Source organism: Rhinolophus sinicus, chromosome 6, assembly GCF_057876585.1.
Source record: "Rhinolophus sinicus isolate RSI-liver-muscle chromosome 6, RSI-T2T, whole genome shotgun sequence".
Taxonomy (NCBI): domain Eukaryota; kingdom Metazoa; phylum Chordata; class Mammalia; order Chiroptera; family Rhinolophidae; genus Rhinolophus; species Rhinolophus sinicus.
The window spans coordinates 26,514,091-26,534,769 of NC_142506.1; the positions used below are offsets into that span (position 1 = coordinate 26,514,091).

The 20,679-nt window shown below is 33.9% G+C and overlaps 1 protein-coding gene across 5 annotated transcripts in view; it reads right to left on the reverse strand.

Moving 5' to 3' along the window:
* Positions 1-20,679, reverse strand: part of ZFPM2 (zinc finger protein, FOG family member 2) — a 449,678-nt gene that overhangs the window by 341,636 nt on the left and 87,363 nt on the right. The window contains exon 2 of one of the 5 annotated variants that reach the window (XM_019750658.3): positions 9,976-10,134. The exons of 2 other annotated variants lie outside the window; for them this stretch is intronic. In XM_019750658.3, the coding sequence (XP_019606217.3) occupies positions 9,976-10,134 (159 nt within the window). Of the gene's footprint in view, positions 1-9,975; positions 10,295-20,679 lie in introns of those variants that run through there. 2 more of the 5 variants (XM_074316299.2, XM_088798992.1) reach the window with 2 other exon arrangements.

Here is a 20,679-nt window from a genome sequence, read left to right on the forward strand (position 1 = left end):
AATGAATACACTGCTTCCTCAATCAGCCCCAAATCAGTGTTTTCTCCACTTCTTATATATTATATATTCCCTTGGCTCATTTGTGCATGCACTTTTCTTCTCTTACTAGATGACTGTATCTTTAAGAAATGAGAACATTCTTTATGTATTCCCCTTTCCGCCTCTGTACATGCGTGGTCACATGTGGGCACTCAAACATCTATGCTAATGTAATACAGCAAGAAACAGCAAGAGAGGTTTTCAGTGTTGGTTAACTAGCCTGGACCATAATTTGCAATGAGAAAAAAAAAAAGCTTATCTAGGACCCAAAATATAGTGTCTTGTGCTAATTCTATGGCAACAACAGAAATTACATTAAATCCCATTGTTAAACAGGTAGGGGAGCAAAGTGTTTTATACATCGTACTGTAGACTTCTACCTTGATAAATCTTTATCTATAAAAATAATGCTTAAAGAGACCTTCTCTTTTCACTGTCAGAAAAATATAATCACAGCCTACTGTCTGTGCAATTCCACTTTCCATCTCCGCTATGTGCATAAGACTTGGTAAGATACAGCCACTGTCAAGTTTCAGAACAGTTCCTTGTCTAATCTTTCTACTTCTCCAGATCTTTGATACAGAACCTGTTAGAATGCATTGCTTACTTTTCCAGTTCCTATGTTTATCTCACTTCCACTCTTACCATCTGCTCTACTGCATTTCCTTCAGAAAAGTGAAAAGTTTTCACAGTGCCCAGAGCTTTCCCTGCAAACAATGCCCTATTCCCCTCTTCCTTCCTTCCTTTCTCTGCTTTTTATTTGGTCTTATTTTGTGTTAAGGTCAAGCTGTTTTAAAGAGTTCACTTTGCAAACATTTCTACAGGGCTGAAATTCCTATTCAGAGTTTTGATGGATATGTAAACATTCTTGCCATTTATCACTGGCTTCTGTCCAAATACACACATTTTGGTTTGTCCCCTCTCTTGAATAACCTGAAAACAACTTCACAGGAAACAAACAGTGAGAAATTGTGGCATATTTCATGCCACCAAACCAGGGTAACATAATCATCCAGTTAGTAAAATGGGTCTAAAGAGCTTTCAATATAGCCCTCTCATTATATCAAAATATCAAAATGCCAGTTCTACTTATTGCAAGCTTGTAAATACTGACAGAGTCTTTAACAACATACTAATATGATAGAAATATTTTAGGCACACCCCTAATTCACTTACTTTAACCTTTTTTTAAATTTCTTGTTTTTAGATATGCCCTTATTTTTGACTGACACATCACGTTTAATAAGTATTTAATTAGAGAATGCCCAGTTAAAAATGCTTTGAAAAGAGAGGTTTATACTTCATATGTCCAGGGTTCCTCAGACGTGTTCATTTCCTTCTACAAGGATTATATAATGATGGACACCAGAAAACAAAAACAGTTCTCTATTTTCACAAATACAATAACTTAAGCTTTAATTCAGTATTAACCTTTAGTTGTCTTGTGACTTTGGCCAAGTTACTAAACCTCTGGAATTCACAGGTGAAAATAACATCTACCCTGCAGGACAGTAAGTTGATTAGAGATGATACACATACAGCAAGATGTCTAACTGACGAGCAGTCACCAAATGAAAGTTGTTATTACCATGATTGGAATTATTATAATTGGTACGTCGTTTCAATGTCAATCTCTGGGATCTTGTTGAACTACAAAAAAAGAAGCTGAAACAGCAATCTGCATTCGCTATCAGTATTTACTTAATTGGTATCACACATTCAGTTATTTTTACTTGACCTTTTAAGAACAACCGAAAAAGTGACCGGCTATATTACTGTAATTAAATTCATCATACCACAGATTTCCACCTTTCCCTTTACTCATTCTAGGCTTACTGTAGATAAAGATTATCTCATCAGGTAGGAGAGGGGCAAATTCCTTAATACTTCCTGTTGCTTCTTGAATGATAATGAAAACATTGCAAAAAATTTTACATACTAACAAGAAAATATGATTTTTTTATTAGAAGATTAAGAGCTTTGAAAATCTTACTTGATTTTAGTCTAAAAAAATGCTAGTGCAGAACCAATAAAATGTTTTTAAATTGTTTATGATGTTCAAAGATAAAAAGTAGAGGAGACAGGGCTACTTCCAAGAGATTAGTTTCTCTAAAATGATAACATTTTATCTCAAATAAGAATGTGAGCAACAGTCAGATTTAAGGTTAACTACATTAATTCTATATGATTTAAAATAAATCAGCTTCCCAGGCTGCCTAATGCTATTCATAATTTTAATTTTCTTTTAAATAGAAATATAAATTAAGAGTTAGTAGTTGTAAATGATTGGCAAACATTAATGTAGATCTGCATGATTGTTATGCAGATATTTCTAATTTGAGCAAATAAAATTGAAATAACCATATTTTTAATTTAAAATCGCTATTTATATCATTACAGCTTGATCAAAACTACTTTCTTCATTCAATCTCAAACATCACTGAGAAAATGAAATACTGAAACTTAGGCAAGTATGTCTCATCATCTTATATGCCAGCTAGAAAGAGAATAAGAACTTTATTACAATATAAAATCATTTCATAAATTATAAAATAATTTTATATTGTATCGTTTTAATATGTTTCCAAAATGTTAGCAGATTGCACACTGGAGCTCTATTAATGATCAGAAAAAACAATTTAGTTTATCATATGCAAAAAAGTGGCATATACTGTCATATGATTCATATAAATGATATCATGAGCCATTTCAACACTGCATAAAATCAATCATTTCAATTTTGTTGAAATTGTTACCATGATAGACCTGGGATCAGAGATGAGGTAGACAGACCAAGCTTGATCTGACCTTTGCATGTAAAAAACTAAGTCATGGACAAAATTTGTACTTTCTGGTTCCATCAAAACCAAGAAAATGCTGACTCCCCTGTAAGAATAAACTGCCTTCAAATGTCCCCTCATTTTTCCAACAGTTGTGGTTTCAGAAAAAAATCAATCTGATTCCCCCCAAAAAACTATGTTTGGAGGATTTTAAGATGGCCAGAAAGAGTGATACTATAACGTCACAAGGTTTTCTTTTTTTTTTCAATTTCATGAGATAAAAATATAAGTAAGACACTATTTTAGCCTCTATTTCTATTTGCTAAAATGAATTATTTTTCATTTTGCTGGATAAATTATGTAAGAAAAATTTAAATAAATTAAAAAAAAAAAAAAAAGAAATACTGGATCCAGGAAAACAGAGGGCTTGCCAAGGAACAATAATGTCACATGGAGGGAGGGGAAGGTGGCGGAGAAGGGAAGGGAGGTTCCTGCCAAGCAAAGCTGGGGGCTGTTCAATCAGCTCTATCAAGGCTCCATCAGTGTCTCCACTCCAGCCAAATCCAGAGAAAACAAGGAGTCAAAGATTCAGGTCAATAAGCTTATAGGCGATTTGCACAAACAGCTCCTCCAGCAAGGTAAAAAACAAAGTCATATTGGCTTTTCTTTTTTATTCCTTCTCTTTGAACTCCCTGGTCCAAACACACTCTGGAAATGTCAATGTTATATGCAAGAATTTTAAAAGCTCAGCTTCTTAATCCCGTTAAGAAAAAAGAACAAGGTTGCCTGTAAAGATCTCCTTCCCTATTGAACTCAAACTGATTGTGGTAGAGCCGCCTTTTGTGGATTCTGATTCCAGTGGCCCAAGCATCAGAGGAGGCAAAAACATGTCATTAAAGACATAAAAGAGGAGGAAATAAACCATACTGATTGAAAGTGTTTATGAAATATAGGTAAACAGACCTTCTGAACTAAAAAAATAACGAAATTAAAAGAAGAAAATAGGAAATAGCATGAATGTTTGGCACTGGATGAAATGAAAAACAAGCAGTCACTATGCCCACAACCAAATCTGCAAGAAGGGGTGTTTTTCTTCTTCTTTCAGTATTAAGAACCTGGATATTTTCGTTGCTTTACCTTAATATGGGGAAGAAGGGAGGATAAATGTCAATAATCTAAACTGAGTTTGTTACAATCCAATGAGAAATACAGTTTTTCCTCACATATTTCTTAATTTTTAAACAAAGCTGCAAAACTGATAGAAAGAAATGGAAATGGGTTGTGGGAAAGGGACACACATTTTATTAAGTCCTGGTAAAGTGGCAGCAATAGCTGAACACAAAGATGAAACTGATTCTGGTCCTCATGCCTCCTACTATTTATCTTTCAGATTCAAGGATGGGAAAAGATACAGAAAACACATACCCAACTCTGGTATTGTGGGAGGGAGCAAGTGACTCACATCATCCTCAAACACCCACAAACTGCTCTTCCGGAAACCACATTAATGAGCTACAGATGGAGTGTCATCGTGCCCTTGGCTAAAGGGACCATCCTGATTGGGGTTATCTGTATCTCCTGACAGCCTCCCCAGTTTGCTGGCTTCCATTTCCTGCTTTAACCTTTAGTTTCTGCAGCCCCTTTTTTTCTAGGTACATGCAAACTGTGTCATGACTCTGCCTCTTCTCCCAGTTATACCGCAACTCTCCTCTGTGGCTCTGCCAAGCCTTCCACTGTGGTGGGAATCCAACAGATTCCTAGAGAAACAAGTTCTACAGGTATGAAGACACCTCTCCTGCTCCTGGCTCTCTGCTGTCCTCTTCTGGCTTCCTTTAATCACTAGCCTCATAGGTACAGCTGGCTTGACTCAGTATGGGAAGCTCATTCCCTTTCCTCAGATCTCTGCTCCAACTTCACCTACACCATCTGTATTTATAAAATAGCCTGCTCACGCCATGCACCCGTGCGCGCGCGCACGCACACACACACACACACACACACACAGTCGCTCTGTCCCACCTACTGTTTTGTTTTCCTTCATTGGGCTCAACATCACCCATCGTGTTATATAATGTGAGTTTGACTGTTGGCTCTCTCTCCTCCTGAGAGTGGGGATTGACTTTTGTCTAATGCTGGATCCCCAGCACCAACAAGAAGGTCTAACACATAGCAGGCACTTAATATAGGGGTTGAGTTGTATTCAATTTTATTGAACAGAATTGGAAGCTTCTGCCAAACTAATTAAATATCTGTTTATGTTTGCTTTGGGTTTGGTATTAATTACGTCTGGGGATTGAGCTAAACCCAAGTCTGAGAAACTCAGGTTTTTATTCTATTTTCTTTAATATGCTTTGTACTTTTCTGTTTTAAAGCTTATCTAAAATAGAAATATAACCTTTACTTTCTGTATACTACCTATTTGAAATATTTTTGAATGTGGTGAGAAAAATCCATTGTTACACTGATTCTTTATTTTATGAATTTCCATTATGTCTCATTTTCTCAACCTAGTATCCCCAGATTGAAGGGCTCTAATATCATTAGTTCATCTATCTAGGCTAAGCACTGCACCTACTGATTTCTCTGGCCATCCTTCATATCTAGATACCACTAGAAGTAAGATTTCTTTTTCTTCCAAAATCAACTCTGATGGTATCATTTTCTATTTCAGACTTTGTTTAAAGATGTCAACAGAGGACAGTTTGTAAGGATCCTTGGTAACTTTCCTAGATAATCATTATTGATAATTCAAAGTTCACTGACATGCAGTTTCATTAGAGGTTTTTTTGTTTTGTTTTTTGTGTTTTGTTTTTAATAGCATTACATTCTACTAGCCTACAGTGATATTGACCTGACACTTTTCTTCCTGTTCACATATCCTGTGACATTCTTCTGGAATGTATGCCAAGATATGTTTATTCACTTTAGTCATTAATAAACTTGAATATTTCAGTGAGGAAACCCTCTTCCAATTAATAACAGTAGACCAATTTTAGAATGCTCTGTGTCAACACCACTAGGAAACTTACTGTCTCTTAGTTAATCTCAGAATTGCTGATAAGTAAGAGTTTCCACCTGCCAGCAGTGACATAACTAAAACCTCCTCAGGTTGTTTTCCTGACCACCTGTACTTCAATTTATATTAGTTTCTTAGTTCTAAACATGCATAGATGCACTTCTATGTTTACTACATAAACCAGGAGAAAAGCAGGGGGAAAAAAATCACTGAAGCAAATAACCCAGTACCACAGAACATGTGTAGCACTTATGGACCCAGCCTTGATGTCTTCGTCATCAGTAAATTCAAGGAAATAATTCTTGCTTGTTTCCTTCCTCTCAGAGATACTGTACGGCAAGATGCCAAAAGATTTAAACTTATTAAACAAAAGAAGATGATGCAAATTAAAACTATTACTTTGTATTGTGCTAAAATTCTTAAAATCTAAAGGTATCAAAACAATTTTGAAATGGTATTTTTAAATAAACATAGTTCACTTCATTCATTTCAAAGATGAAAAGTAGGAACATAAAATGTACAACTAACCCAAAGTAAAAAGTTACATATGTTTGAAACGTCAAAAGAATTGTCAGGTTCAAATTTTAGGCCTGTGAGTACAATAACGGATTATTAAAAATGATCGTTTCCACATTTAATTATGAATATTTATACTTTTTATTCATATATCATTAAGAATTATATACATTTTAAAGCTGACAAAGTTCTGACCAACATTTTTGGATATTTCTGTGGAATATTACGTTATGAGAGTGATGTGGATCATATTTAATCATATATTTTATGATGACTTGCAACTTTACTAATATTAATAAATGCTTTGAGACTTGTAGAAAAGCCTGCCCTTTAACAACAACAACAAAAAAATAGATAATATGCATGTGGAACTGAGGAAAATTCTCCAGTAAAAAGAGTCATTCTAAACACTGAAAATATCCTGTATAATGTAGAAGCTCAATTTCAAAAGGAAGTAGGAACTTTAACCTATAATAAGCTGTGTCTGAAAAAAGAGTAAAGTTTATTTTCTTTTTCTAATAGGAAAATTACAATAGCATATGATTGCTTTTACACAAAACAGAGTTGCTAAAATATGAATGAAGATATATTCTAACTATATGTGTATTCTCAGTACTCTTTCTTAACAGTGTGTCAAAGCACTTTGTTTGGAAAACTTAAGATATTCTAGCCATGTTTTTGTAATCTGAGTTTTTAAACTAGTAACCTTTGTTTAATCAGAGAAAAAGCATTTAATGTTGAAAAATGTTATCCCTGGAACCCATAAAGCAAATATGTCATTGCTAAATTTTGATCATGATTAGATGTTTTTAGACAAAGAAAGTTTCCAAATAAACCAATTCATTTCATATATACATACACACACACATATATATATATACATATGTGTACATATATATATATATGTTCCAAGTTGTCATGAATGATTTAGAATATGTGCAAAAAATATGTTTCATCAATGATCCCAAGTTAAAAACACTTTTTCTTAAGAACAGTTCTTACCTGCTTTTTTGTCTATCATGAAACTGGCATCATTAACCATTTAACTACCTACACTCTTTTTTTTTTTAATAGTGGTTTTTTGTTTGTTTGTTTTTTACTTTTTTTTATTAGTTTCGGGTGTAAAAATTATGTAATAGCCTGATCACTACCTATACTCTTTTAATGCCTAATCTATCTTCTTCCCTGCAACTGGCAAGAAAACATAACAGATATCGAGACTAATATGTGAATTTCTACAGAAAGGTTAGTTTCTAATTTCTACAGAGAGAAAATGTTCTCTTCCTAGTGTAGCTAATCAACTTAAGTGAAAAATGGATGGAATCCCTTGTATGACCTCAAGGGGTACAATATATGTCACAGAGTTGTACCTCTTTCACAGAAGTTCCTACTGAATTAGGTGGGAATTCCCTAATTTACTCACATTCTATGAGAGTAAAATAATGAAATTATTTTCCTATTAAATAAGGCTACAATACTCTGAAATAGTAATAGTATTTATCCTGAAAAATACAGTGAAAATAAGAATTCTTTTTCCCACCTATCACCACTTTTTAGTTACAAACTAAACATTAAGAAATTACTTTATAATATAAAATTTATTAATAATATATTACTTAATATATTAAATATTATTTATATATTTGATATATTTTTTAATTTCTAACTGTTCACCAGTTAAAAACTGATGATGTTAATCATCATAATTCAAATTTATTTTAGTTACTAAAAGCTTATCATAATTTTTCATGAATTAGAACTCTGTTTAGTGGAGATGGACGTTGTTGTCTTGAGACCATAATTATGTAATCATGTAAGCATCTGCACTCTAACTTAAAACTTAGCTTCTATATTCTTTCATTAAACATAGGTCTTAACCAATGGTCATTCCAGTATGCAAAATATATCTAATAATACCTACCATTAATGCCTCCCTGGGTTAACTAAATTGATAAAAATGTCTAAATCCATACACTAACTCTTTTAGTGACAAGATCAAGAAGAATAAATGGGACCTTCTAAATTGGTTCCTTTTCTTTACTGCAATCCCATAACATAAGGCAGGTTCTCTTCAAGGCACTGAAGGATATATTTCCTGATAAAGAAGCAAAATGGGATCTTCAAACAGACTTAAAAACTCTTCATCTCCAGCCAGTTCTTATATGTATTGATGTGTGGCTTTGTATCATCAAAAAAATGGTTCTAACATCTAGAACAATTAAGGAAGATATTTATTTGGCTTGAAATCTGAGTCAACACTAACAAAAAAGTCTATTCTGTCTGTACCATCCTCAGTTTCAACCCAAGCATCAAATGTGGAAACAAGGACCAGGTTATAAGGCCATCTTGAGGTCTTCAGGAGTTAATGGTCAAAGACGTTTCCCGAACTTCAGTGTATCCAGGTCCTGGAGCTGCCATTCCATTTCCATGGTTTTAGGGCATGGGGTTCTAGGGACTATAGGATTGGAAACTGGCTGCTTCTTTGTTTCTAATACCAACAACAGGAGAAAGCTGTTCTGGAATTTTAATTATCTGTATCCAATGTACATGTGGCTACTGAGATATGTGTACTAGTAGCATGTTTTTAGGGAAGCTATATCAGCATCCTTGATTTTAGACTGTCAACTTAAATGAATGAATTGACACAAACATTAAAAAAAATCACTTCACCTAATTTCTCTGTCTGCCTGAAAAATATATGTCTGAATAAAAACAGGGCAAATACAAACAGACATACAGAGACAGACACGCACTCGTAGTCATGTTCTTTGGGAAACTGCCATGGTAAAATCAGCAAAAGCAGTTGTTCTAAAGCAAGGGACTGATCCAAATCACTTGTGAAACTGTACCTTGGTGCAGGAGGCAATAGAAGACTCCCTTCACTTGCAGAGAAAAAACAATCAAATAAAAAAATAAAATAAAATAAAAAAGGAATCATGACAACCGTAAACACACTTTTGAAAAAAAGCAAGCGAGTATACATGTTCAGTAGGACACAGTTAGTTACTGGCAGGGGCAATCTGACTCCAAGTCAAGCTTGGAAATAAGCTGAGATATATTGTCTCAAGTACTTCTTCCATTTCAATGTCAATTTGTCAAAAGAGTATCTCTATTAGAATGGAACGTGTGTATTTTCTCATTTGACAGTATCTGAAAAAGCACCACCCTCAATGCTGACCGTCAAACACCTAAGGGAGTCAGTCTTCAAAAGGAGTGAATCTTGGGCAGAGACTCTGCCCCATTCACAGCTGACACTCAATGCCACATTCAGTGCCTTGCAAACAATTGACCTTCAACAAATATTGTTGAAAAAAACAAATGAACAACAGACAAACATTAAATGTATTATAGTTAACTGGCCAATCAACATGAAAATGTTCACAGCTAATTGGCCAATCAACATGAAACTGTTTAAATATACAATAGGACTTATTAAAGTGGAATTACTTCTTTTATCCTTCAAAATATTTTATGTTTAAAAAATTCTGCACATATTTGCAGGCTGTTGAATTATGTATTAGCAATTTGAGGACTTTTGTTCCACTCTATCAGCGTGTTTTTTAAACTTTACAAAATAATCTGAGTAAATGGACTCACATATTGCAACCAACCATTAATGATTACCTTTGTTACAAAAGTATTCCACTTCTTCACAGCTCAGATTTTCAGGCCCAAATTCTGTAGAAAAGCTTTCCTCCAATGGAAAGTCCCCCTTTGAGATGATGTCTGTTTCTTCTGATGGACACTCTTCTTCTTCCTCTTCAATGGCATCCTCTAGCGGCCCTTGAAAAAGAATCAGGGACACTGTACCAAAAATACCCAAAGAAGATAGTGAAATAAAATCCTTAAAAAGGATCTTTTTGATCAAGGTGGTAAGAAAAATGTATTCTACAAAGAGGCCAAATGGTACAACTAAGTGTACGCACACAAGATAATGCCACATTCATATTCACAAGTAGCACTAACCCATGATGAGAAGTGGAAGGAAACCAGTGCCGGAAGTTACTACAGAGAGAGCAACCTCCATCTCCAATCCTTTTCCACCTCCACCTCCGAGCCCAAAGCTTTCTTTTTTTATTCTCCCCTGAAGAGCAAAAGTGTGTTCTTGACGTTCATTTGTTCAAATTAACTGCCTGCTAAAGAGTACAAGTCTCTTTTGCACCGTTGTACAACTTTTCCTGAGATTTTAATAAAGATTTAAAGTAACTGAATGCATTTTAATTGAACTAAGATTTTAATAAAGTCTATACTTTTAAAAATCCATCTTAAGAGTGGATTCTGAGAAAAGATTTCATTATATGTGTTTGAGGCTTGAAGAAAAATTATATATTTCTCTCCCTGATGAAAGCATACCCTTATTCATCATTAATTGAATTTTTCTGAAATGAAAACTATTTTTCTAATGAAAAAATGTAATTTGTATTTATGTGATACTTCTTCAGTAATAAAAATACAACTTCCTTAGAGTGAATGAGAGTGAGGTACACTACATTAGTGGACCGATTTTATTGAAAGGAGAAGGAGGGCTGTAGTTGTTCAGATGGATCAGAAGTGGACTATGTGAGAATACCACACCGCTGATAGTCAATTTCTGACTGCCTTAAAGAATCAAAATCTCTGACTCATTTTACTAAGCAGAAGCCTGCATTTGTTCCTAAAGAAACAACGTGGCATTTTATGCAAGGAACACAATTGTAATTTGTACTAATTGTTATTCATATCAGTTCTCATCAGACAGGCTAAATACTTAAAAGGCTTAGGCAGTATCTTTCCTTTACTTTCTAGCAATGTGCTAGAAAATTTTCAGGACCAAAGGACAAATCTTATAAATAATTTAAAATAGTGAATATATTACAATTTTTATATATGTGTGGGCAAACAGAAATAGGTACATACAGCACAGTGGTATATCTGGTTTTTCCAAAAGCCAGTTTCCAAAAAGCTGAATTCATATGACACTTTTTCATGGAAAGAATTAGTTGGTTGCATGAATTTAAGGGACATCCAAGCAAAAAATTTCTTATGGAGTTTCTTTGTCCTTTTTACAATTTTTTTTTCTTCAAAGTAACAAATATTCACCACCCACAGTCAGTTCTCCTTCCATCACCATATATTTGACACTTGAAACCTATGTAATTTTATTAACCATTGTCACCCCAATAAATTTAATTTAAAAAAGAAAGAAAGAAAAATAAAAAAAATGTTAAGGAAGAAAGGATACCCCAATTCCAAACACTCCAATAATGTGTTTTCTTATACTCAAGGTGGCGGGTTTGAAAAAAAACAAATGGGTTTTTGTACAGACCACATTCAAAATTCATGGATCTCACATTAGGTTTTATTTCTTATGCATTATTTCAGTGTAAAACTATAGTCATTCACCTTTTAAAACAAATGTCAAGTAACAAGATATGCAAAGAATATATAAAATAGTAATAATGTAAAATATTATAATCATTAAACATCTGATACTTCTAATTATTAATTCTGAGTCTAATCAGTAGTATAATAAAATATATTCTATATTTTTTTCAAAACAATTATAACAATTTTGGTCAAAAGAAGACGTGTAAAGCTGTCTCATTTGTGTTTCATGTAGGACTTTCAAAGCACTTTCTTCTGTAATCTTTAAAATAACACAGCAAGGTAGGTATGGGAATTTTTACTATTTTTATTTTGTATATCTGGAAAGTAAAGCTAACAAGGTTAGTTAACCAGAATAAGGTTACTAACTAATTAGTAAAAAAGTTGATGTGAAAACTCAAGGTTTTTAAAGTATCTTTTATTAATATACCATATTACTATGCAAGCCATTCTTTGGTAGTTAGAAACACATTCCTTCATAAATAAAACTATAAAATATAGATAACTCATCAACATAAGAATCTTCAGAATTTGTTAATTCATATTAATGTAACTATTCATAGATGCTTAAAGATCTAGTGTTTAAAAGCTGAGATTCCTCTTGTTGCTCTTCTCAGATTACTGAGAATACGTATTACAAAATATTAGACACTCCCCCGCAAAATCACAAAGATCATCTTGTAGACTTTATCAAAACTAAAATAACTGATTACTAATATTTAATTATCTACATACTTTATATTTGTACTAAGTTAATCTGTAAAGAAATGGCCCTGATATCAACAATAACAAAAATGACAATATATGAGTTTTGCTAACAAAAAAGTCTATTTTGTAAAATAAATATTTTAATAGTTCATATATATGTTAGTGAATTCCTTTTTTTAATTTCTGAATGTTCTTCAATTATAAAAGCTTGTATATTATAAAAGAGAAGGAATGTGTAAGTAAAAATCAATAGTAATAAAAACGCTTTCTTTTTAAAAAATGAAATTCTGAGCATATACACTAATTCTTAGAATAATTTTTTATTAAAGATAATATGTAATGGAACAGTTACTTAAAATACTCAATAACTTAACAAATTGGTTCCCATACTGTGCTCTCAAATTCAGTTGTTTTATTAAAAATTAAATGGAAAAGCTCATGTGAAAATATAAAAGGAAACAAAACCACAACGCATTGATCTATGCTTAATAAACCCCTAACCAAGCCATCCCTGTTACACATATATAAAACTTTTATTTATCAAAGATTAAGATAAAATCTTAATTGACAGTATACTATTCTATAGTCCAAGGATGGTTTTACTTTACATTCTGGCTATCAATTTGCAAGTCCAAGCACATAATTGAAAAGAAGCGCTTATTTTCAAAAACAAACTACAGAAATCAAAATGAAAAGTGAAAAATGCTTTTGAGCTCATTGTTGAAAAATACATGAGATCTTAATGTCAGTATTGAGAACAAGCCACAGGATGGTGATTTAATTGCCAACTTGTATTTCTCCCAAAGCAAGTGTCAGATTTATATAATTTACTGTACTTGAATATGTGAAATTACTAACTGTTCCTTTAGCCATGCTATCAAATCAGGCTCTGGGGAAAAACAAAAAACAAAAAGAGGTTTCTCTTTAAATGCGTAGTATTTATGGTTTAAGATCAGATCTTACTCTACTCTCTATATTGCATTTTCCTTTAACAGGGAAACCTTACAGATAATCGGTGGCCATAAAGTAACATTTTAAAAAGGTAAGAGAACCTTGGAGCACAAATACAATTAATAGCACCAATGAAAGATGGAATGAAGGAACCTCCTGGGTATGAAATAGTGGGCACAGAAGTCCACTTCAGAAAAATCACCACCCATAATTTGACACAAATAATAATATCTACCCAGAAAAGGCTCACGATTGAGTTCCATGTGCCCTCATGGAGAAAATTACTTCTGATTGAGGCCACTTGGCAGACAAGTGTAAGGAAATCTGAATTTCAGCTCTTCAATTGCCTCTGATTTATGGATATCCAAACATAGTCACCAGAATTAATAGGTTCAATGTTTATAAATATAAATATTTACCTCACTTTAAAATGCTCAAAATTAGCCATACATTCTAAAGCAACGAATACAACAGTGCTCGATGCCGGGTCCACAACACTGTTCATCAATTCTCAGACTGAGTAGCCATCCTTTCATATTTTATACCAGATGAATGATTAAAGATCATTGGGAGATTCTGGGCGGGGGGCGGGTGTGTGTGCAAAGGAACGCTCCCGTTTTCAGAAAGGGAGACAGCTGGGTACACGGGAACCACTTGAACTGACCACAGCTGCCCTTGTCCTGCTGAGATAAAGCTGAAGCAAGAAGGTTGTACAGACTCACAACACCAGTCAAGACTGATGGCCGCCAAAGTAGGGCGAAGCCTTTCATTAAGCCAGTACCAACAGCTCCAGTGTAAAAGCTGGGCCTACGTGTAGGAGAATTTTTCATGTGGTGGTTGTTTCAATGGTCGGGAATTGGCAAAGGACAAATGCGACGTTCAAGATGAAGTAGTAAAGAATTGGATTTGGTTAACAACCAGTTAAGAAGCAGTTCAAGGGGTACTTACTCCCCAGATAAATGAATTGATGAGAAAATCCGTGCTAAAATTTCAGGTGGTTAAAGAAATCCCTGACACCCATCCATAGCCACTCACTGGAGCAAAAGCCAGAAGGGAAAAAATATAAAAGATATATGAGAATTCAGAGGAAAGAGTATTAAAATAAGCAATACAATGAGGACATGGAAGAAATGATAAAAATGAGCATAGCAAGTATTCAATCAAATATTCGTGTCTTTCAACCTATGTTGTCTCCATAAATAACTTCCTCCCTTGGTAGCCTACTATAAACTAGACCCACCCTCACCTTAATATCAGATTCTCTGTGTTCATATAAATTCAAAGCACTTCAGAATGAGGCACCCAAGAAAGAAATTAAATTCTACAGAAATTAATATACACTGTCAAGTAGGAAGAGGGGAAAAAAATACCAAATTCTATGGCTCTGATGCAATATCCCCCCAAAGGGATCCTTTCTCTTAAGCACTCACTGGCATTAATTTATTATAAATTATTTTAGTTAGGTTTTGCATGCTTTTTGACTTAAATAACACAAACACTTTGTCATAATGGAACTATAGAGAGCATTCAATCTCCTCTCCGTACATTAATATTCTAAACATTCTAGAGGCTGCACAAGACTAGCCACCTAGCAAAAATGAGACTGTTTCAGCATACTGGGCAGCCTTGATTACAACTGACAGGTAGGAAGAAAGTCACATTAAAATATTATCATTCCCAATAATTACAATAATCCATCAAGGCGTGCTCAGAAATTCTGCTAGGTAAATTTCCCCCGAAAACACAGAAATATTTCCAAACCTTTTTATTCCCGTGCTTCTTAATCTGTGCCATTTCAGATCATTTTTATATCAAAGAGCATTATTAATATTAATACTTCCATCACAAACTTGGTATCATTTTATTCATGCACAGAACAAAGAATACATACCAACAGAATAAATTTCTCAAAATCTTAATAAATTAATGAAAATAAAAATGGTGATGTTGTCCCCAGTATCCAGCTCCTGTTCCGCGCTCCTTCAAAGTCATTTGCAAAAGATCTACTCAGACAAAGGAATGAGAAGGTATGTAAAACCTTCTAATAAAGATAAAACAATAGGGATCCCCCAGTCTGACAATTTAAGCAAATATCTTGCTTTAATTATTACATAATAATTGCTCCATATTTATCATGCATTGCTACCTTTGCAAAGGTAAATATGATAATATAAACTAGGGACAAATTCTGGTTCACATTTCTTATGTAATACACAAATATGTCAAAACTCTATACAAGTGTGCTGTATTTTAATAGACAGGTAAAAGGAGTTAAAACAGAACTTTCCATTCTAAACTCATGTAACATTTTTCTATATGGGATGGAAATGAGGCACTGAACTGTTATTTAAATTGAATGCCCTTTACCTAATACTCTGAATTCTAGCCTCATATTTCTTTGTTAACTTCGGATGGTATTAATAAAATATACAATATAAAGCCCTTCCAATAGTAAAGATTTTTAGTTTCATGTTCTATTTATTCATTTAGAAATAGAAAACAAAAATGCCTCTAAAATAAAAAGCAGAAATGCTCAAAACGGTGCCCCTCCCATCTCATTATGGAGTAGGAACCTTTCTGTCTTTAGAGTACTAATATATTTTTACTAATTTCATCCAGGGCATAATCTGTGGCTCTTAGTAGTTCCTCTCAGAATTTTCAGCTGCAACACTCAGACTTCCTTACGAATCATTACCCTGTAGGCACACCACAAAATGCTTCTCACTTGGTTCCTATTACATTTGTCTCGTGCATATCCCACAGAGCCGTTTAATGAGAAGGGGCGAAGAAGAAGGATGCTCTTTGGACAGTGCGAATCCATACTAACTCATGTAATTGAGCTTAACAGCAAGAATAAAACCTTATTTCTCTAGTCTGAAAAAGTAGTATTTTAAACGAGCAAGTTCCTCCTGCAGTCACTCACTTTTAACAATAGTTGCATCAGGGGATCTGGTAGGAAGGAAACATTTTTATTAATTTTTTCTCTTATCTGCCAGAAGAATGTTGATTTTTTTCATTTGCGTTTGTTGCCTGCAGGTAGCAGACCAGAGAATTATATAGTAGAAATTCTTCTTTTTGATTAATTTCTTTCCATGTGTTATGTTATTTCTTATATATAATTGATTTTGGGCTTTGCTCATAGCTGCACATCTTTTTTATATCTGTACCAACTGCTGTCCTTCAATCTAGAAAGTTGAAGGAAATTACCTGAATTTTGTTAAGTTTATTAAAAATGAGATCTGTGCATACTTAAATTGAGTTTTGAAATGTTAATGCAAAAAAAGATATTAGAGAATTTTTAATGGAGGTTTGAATTTGACCATATTCCATTGTAAAAAGAAGGGAAGGGGGTCGGGTTTTATTCAAATTGTTTCTTTAGGGGGAAAAAATGAACTCTTTGATTTTATAAAAATAGAGTAATATTCTTTGCTACAATGTTCTTGGCCATTTTTATACATGGCAGTACTGACACTTCTTATATATAAATCTTAAAAGAACTTAAATTCTTTAAATGTTTTTCCCCTAAAATGCTTTGTTTAGAAATCCTTCAAATTAAATAACGCTAACAAGAAAATGGCAATTTTGCTTAGAACATACATAAATCTAGCAAGCAGCAACTAATCTTACATAGCAGATTAAACACTGATATCACAGGAAAAATAAAGTCAGTTGAGGAAATACAGACAAATTTGAACTAGACTCTCTAATGACTAATTTACTCTCAGGAAGTAACTCAGGCATTGAAAAAATTCCGTTCATTAGTAAATGCCTTGTGCATTGACCCAAGAAATTACTGACAGTGATGGCACTGAAATTCAAATATTTTGTAATCAGGTCTCAGTCCAGAGCCCCATAAAGCTATTCTTGGTTTATTAAGCTGGTAACCCTATCATAAAGAAATATGAAAGTATATTCATTACTAAAACTTATATTTTATATGATGATGATGTATTTCAATAGTAAAATTCCCCTAGCTGGTAATAAGTACAAAAGATGAAAGGCTTGTATGTTATTCTGTTCTCTTTATGAGACTTTCATGTATTCATTCATTCATGCATTCATTCATTCTTTATTTAACTGTATTTATTGCGAGTGAAGAACCTGGCAGGCATTCTGTTAGGTACTAGAACAACAGCAGTGTACCAAATGGATAGTCCAAGCCCAAAGGAAATAGATAATCTAGCTAAGGAGACAAACTTTATACATATTAGGCATGACATTTATATATATATATATATATACACACACACATATATATATATATATATATATATATTTATTTTTTTTTTTTTTTTTAAGATACTCCATTTTAACATAGGGAGGGCAAGAAAGGCTTCTTAGCTATCCTAAATTCTAGTCATGCGTTTTTATTATTTCCCCTGTTATAAGTCTGTCTTACCTATATTTGCCACTAGAAGCAGCAACTCTGGTACCTTGCATTTAGCCATGGCACTTATTATAATACTCAAATAAGTATTTTTTCATTTGAATTGAACTGTAATAATTGAAGACTAAATCAAGGAGAGATAACACTCGGCCATTTTTTTTTTTTTAAGTCTAAACACATAGCTTTAACTTTATTATGATTTGTATTGTTGGAGAAAGTTTATTCCACTCAACAGTGTGAAACCCATGGATCTCTCCTGGTTATTCAAAGCGGGGACCACTTACCCTCAGACTGCCAGAACTTTGTTCAGGGAAGTGGGATCAGGCAAAGAGGAATGTTTTCCCCAAAGTCAACATCACTATCACAACAAAACTTCAGGTGTTACCCAGAATATGATTATAGTAATTAGATTTTTAAGTTACTAGGTATGAGCAAGAAATGAAAGGCTTTCAACCTATCCACAGAAACTCACATACATGGTATGTGGCAGAGAAATATTTATAAAGTGAATTAATCCAAACATAACTTTATAGACTTGTACATAAAAACATACATTTTCTTTACAAATTACAAAGCACCATGAAAATATAGCTAGTCTTCTTATCTAACAAAACTAAATCCTGCAAACTAGTTGATAACATCCTACATAGCTATGTAACAAAGTTAGGTTAGTATAAGCAAAAGAGATGTTGTTTTAAAAATTGTTTTATTTAAATAGATAAAAGAACAGGAAAACAAGGGATATATACAGGTAGTCTTTTGACTCTAGAATAAATACATATTTCTTTTTCCAGAGCAAATCAAATACAATATATTTGTTGACTTAAAAAAAGTCAATAATAATAACAGAATCACTAGCCAAATAATGAATGCTAAGCAAAGAACTCTGATGACTAACTTTCGTAAACAATTTCGTAAGGCAAATTTCATGAATCAAGCATTGTCCTTAAAAACATTCAGTATGCATCTCTTGGTCTCATATACAACATATTTGTCTTACATGAAAACATTCTGTATGCATATTGCTACACGCAGGAAATGAAGGAAAATTATCAGTTAACTGCAAAGATTTTGGGAAAAAAATTTAGAGGAGAAAATCAACAAAAATATTTGCATCAGGTTTTCGTTACTGTCTATAAACTTGTTTTCTTCTTAACTAATAAAATTCTAATCTAACCCTCATCTCATCAAATAGATTAATTTCTATTTTCCAATCCTTCATTTTAATGACACCCTTTCCGACCCTGCCTTGTTAAAATGATTCTTTACATGTGCAATTAATATTGATTGAACCTCCTGGAAAAAAAAAAAAATGTTTTTTTAAATAACTGCTCTCACAATGATGCCTGACTTCATTGGTTTATCACAAGTTTGTCAGCAAACAGTGGCTCTCCAGTGTTATTCCTGGACTAGCAGCATTAGCATGAAGAACATTGTTAGAAATTCAAAATTCATTATCTGAGTCACCACAGATCTGATTTCAGAAGCAGTGAGGGCGGGGCCCAGGGATCTGTGTTTTAACAAACCTTGCAGGTGATTCTGACACATGCTTAAGTTTGTGAATAACTGTGCAAGAATATAAATGTTATATAGAAGTTACTTTGTAACAGCACAAATTATATTTATTATTGTCATTAATGAGACACAATACACTTGCAATATTTTGCAATTAACAGGCTCCATGCCTCAACTATGAATAGACACTTTGTGTACTGCAGTTGATGGTCTGTGATCCAACTACTTTTCACCTGGAAAACTCAATGTAGTCACTCCTGATCAGTGGCAGGTTAGGTTTACTTTTTATTATAGTGCTGGTTAATCATTCTCCAAAATCCTGCCAGAGCCCAGCAAGCTCTCAAATCACATTGTTTCAGATGATTCTGGAATGGCATGGAAGACACTTAACCACTTCAGGCTGACCCCAAATGTTACTTCTCCATACTTTTCCAGGAGTCCCGGATGACGCAAACAATTGATCAGGGAGCTGTTTTACTAAAGAACCCTCACACGTGTCTGGCTACGGTATAGAAAGAAAGTCTTTATGCAAATGGGACAGCATCACCAGTTTTTAAAATTACATTGTGCTGTTTGAGTCTCTTAAAGACCAAGACCTTCAAACAACACAGTGTTCTCCTCCTCTTTTGAGGATCTAGTATTTCATGAGACAGGAAAGGTGCTCTGCCCAGCCAGAGAGAGATGGTTAATCAATCAGTGACAATCAGTGTGAAGCCGGAGTTCCCAGCCAGATCACACATTTGTTCCTCCCATCATGCCTCACTCCAACCCCTTATTATAATCAGGCGGGTGCACAAACCAAGTGTCGTCTCTGGGACTTTATGGAGCAACACCATGGCCAACCTTCATCGTTAACCCGCATATGCAGCTCACAAAACTGCATGTCCTGGCACCACCACCTTTAACCAGATAGTCACAGTGAGGGCAACTACAGAAATCCGTTCCATTTTTCACAAATAGGTGTGGCCTCCTGCTCCTGGAATGCGGCCAATTTGGCCCTCTGTTTGGGTTTGACACAGTAAATAATGATGAATATTCTTCCCAAGCCTGTACAGTCCTGCACACATGTTCTTTGCACAGCCAGAAAAAAAGTCCTCACACAAAACAAAGCATTGTTGTGGATCCCGCGTATTGGTTGGAATCAGAGCTTTATAAGAATTTGCCTAATTTCACAGGTGTATGTGTCATTTTTCCAAATTTCCATTCCGGCAGATCTCTTTCATCTCTGAAGGAATGAAAAAAAAACCTCCAGCAGATCTGTAGTTGCAAAACCCTAACAAGACGAAGGGGGCTTTGTGTGTGGAGGTAAAACCAAAATCAACATGTTTACTCTGCTCTAATTGTGACATGCCCTGGGATGCACATCAAAAGGGCACTTTATAACAAGTATTCTATGGTGTCAT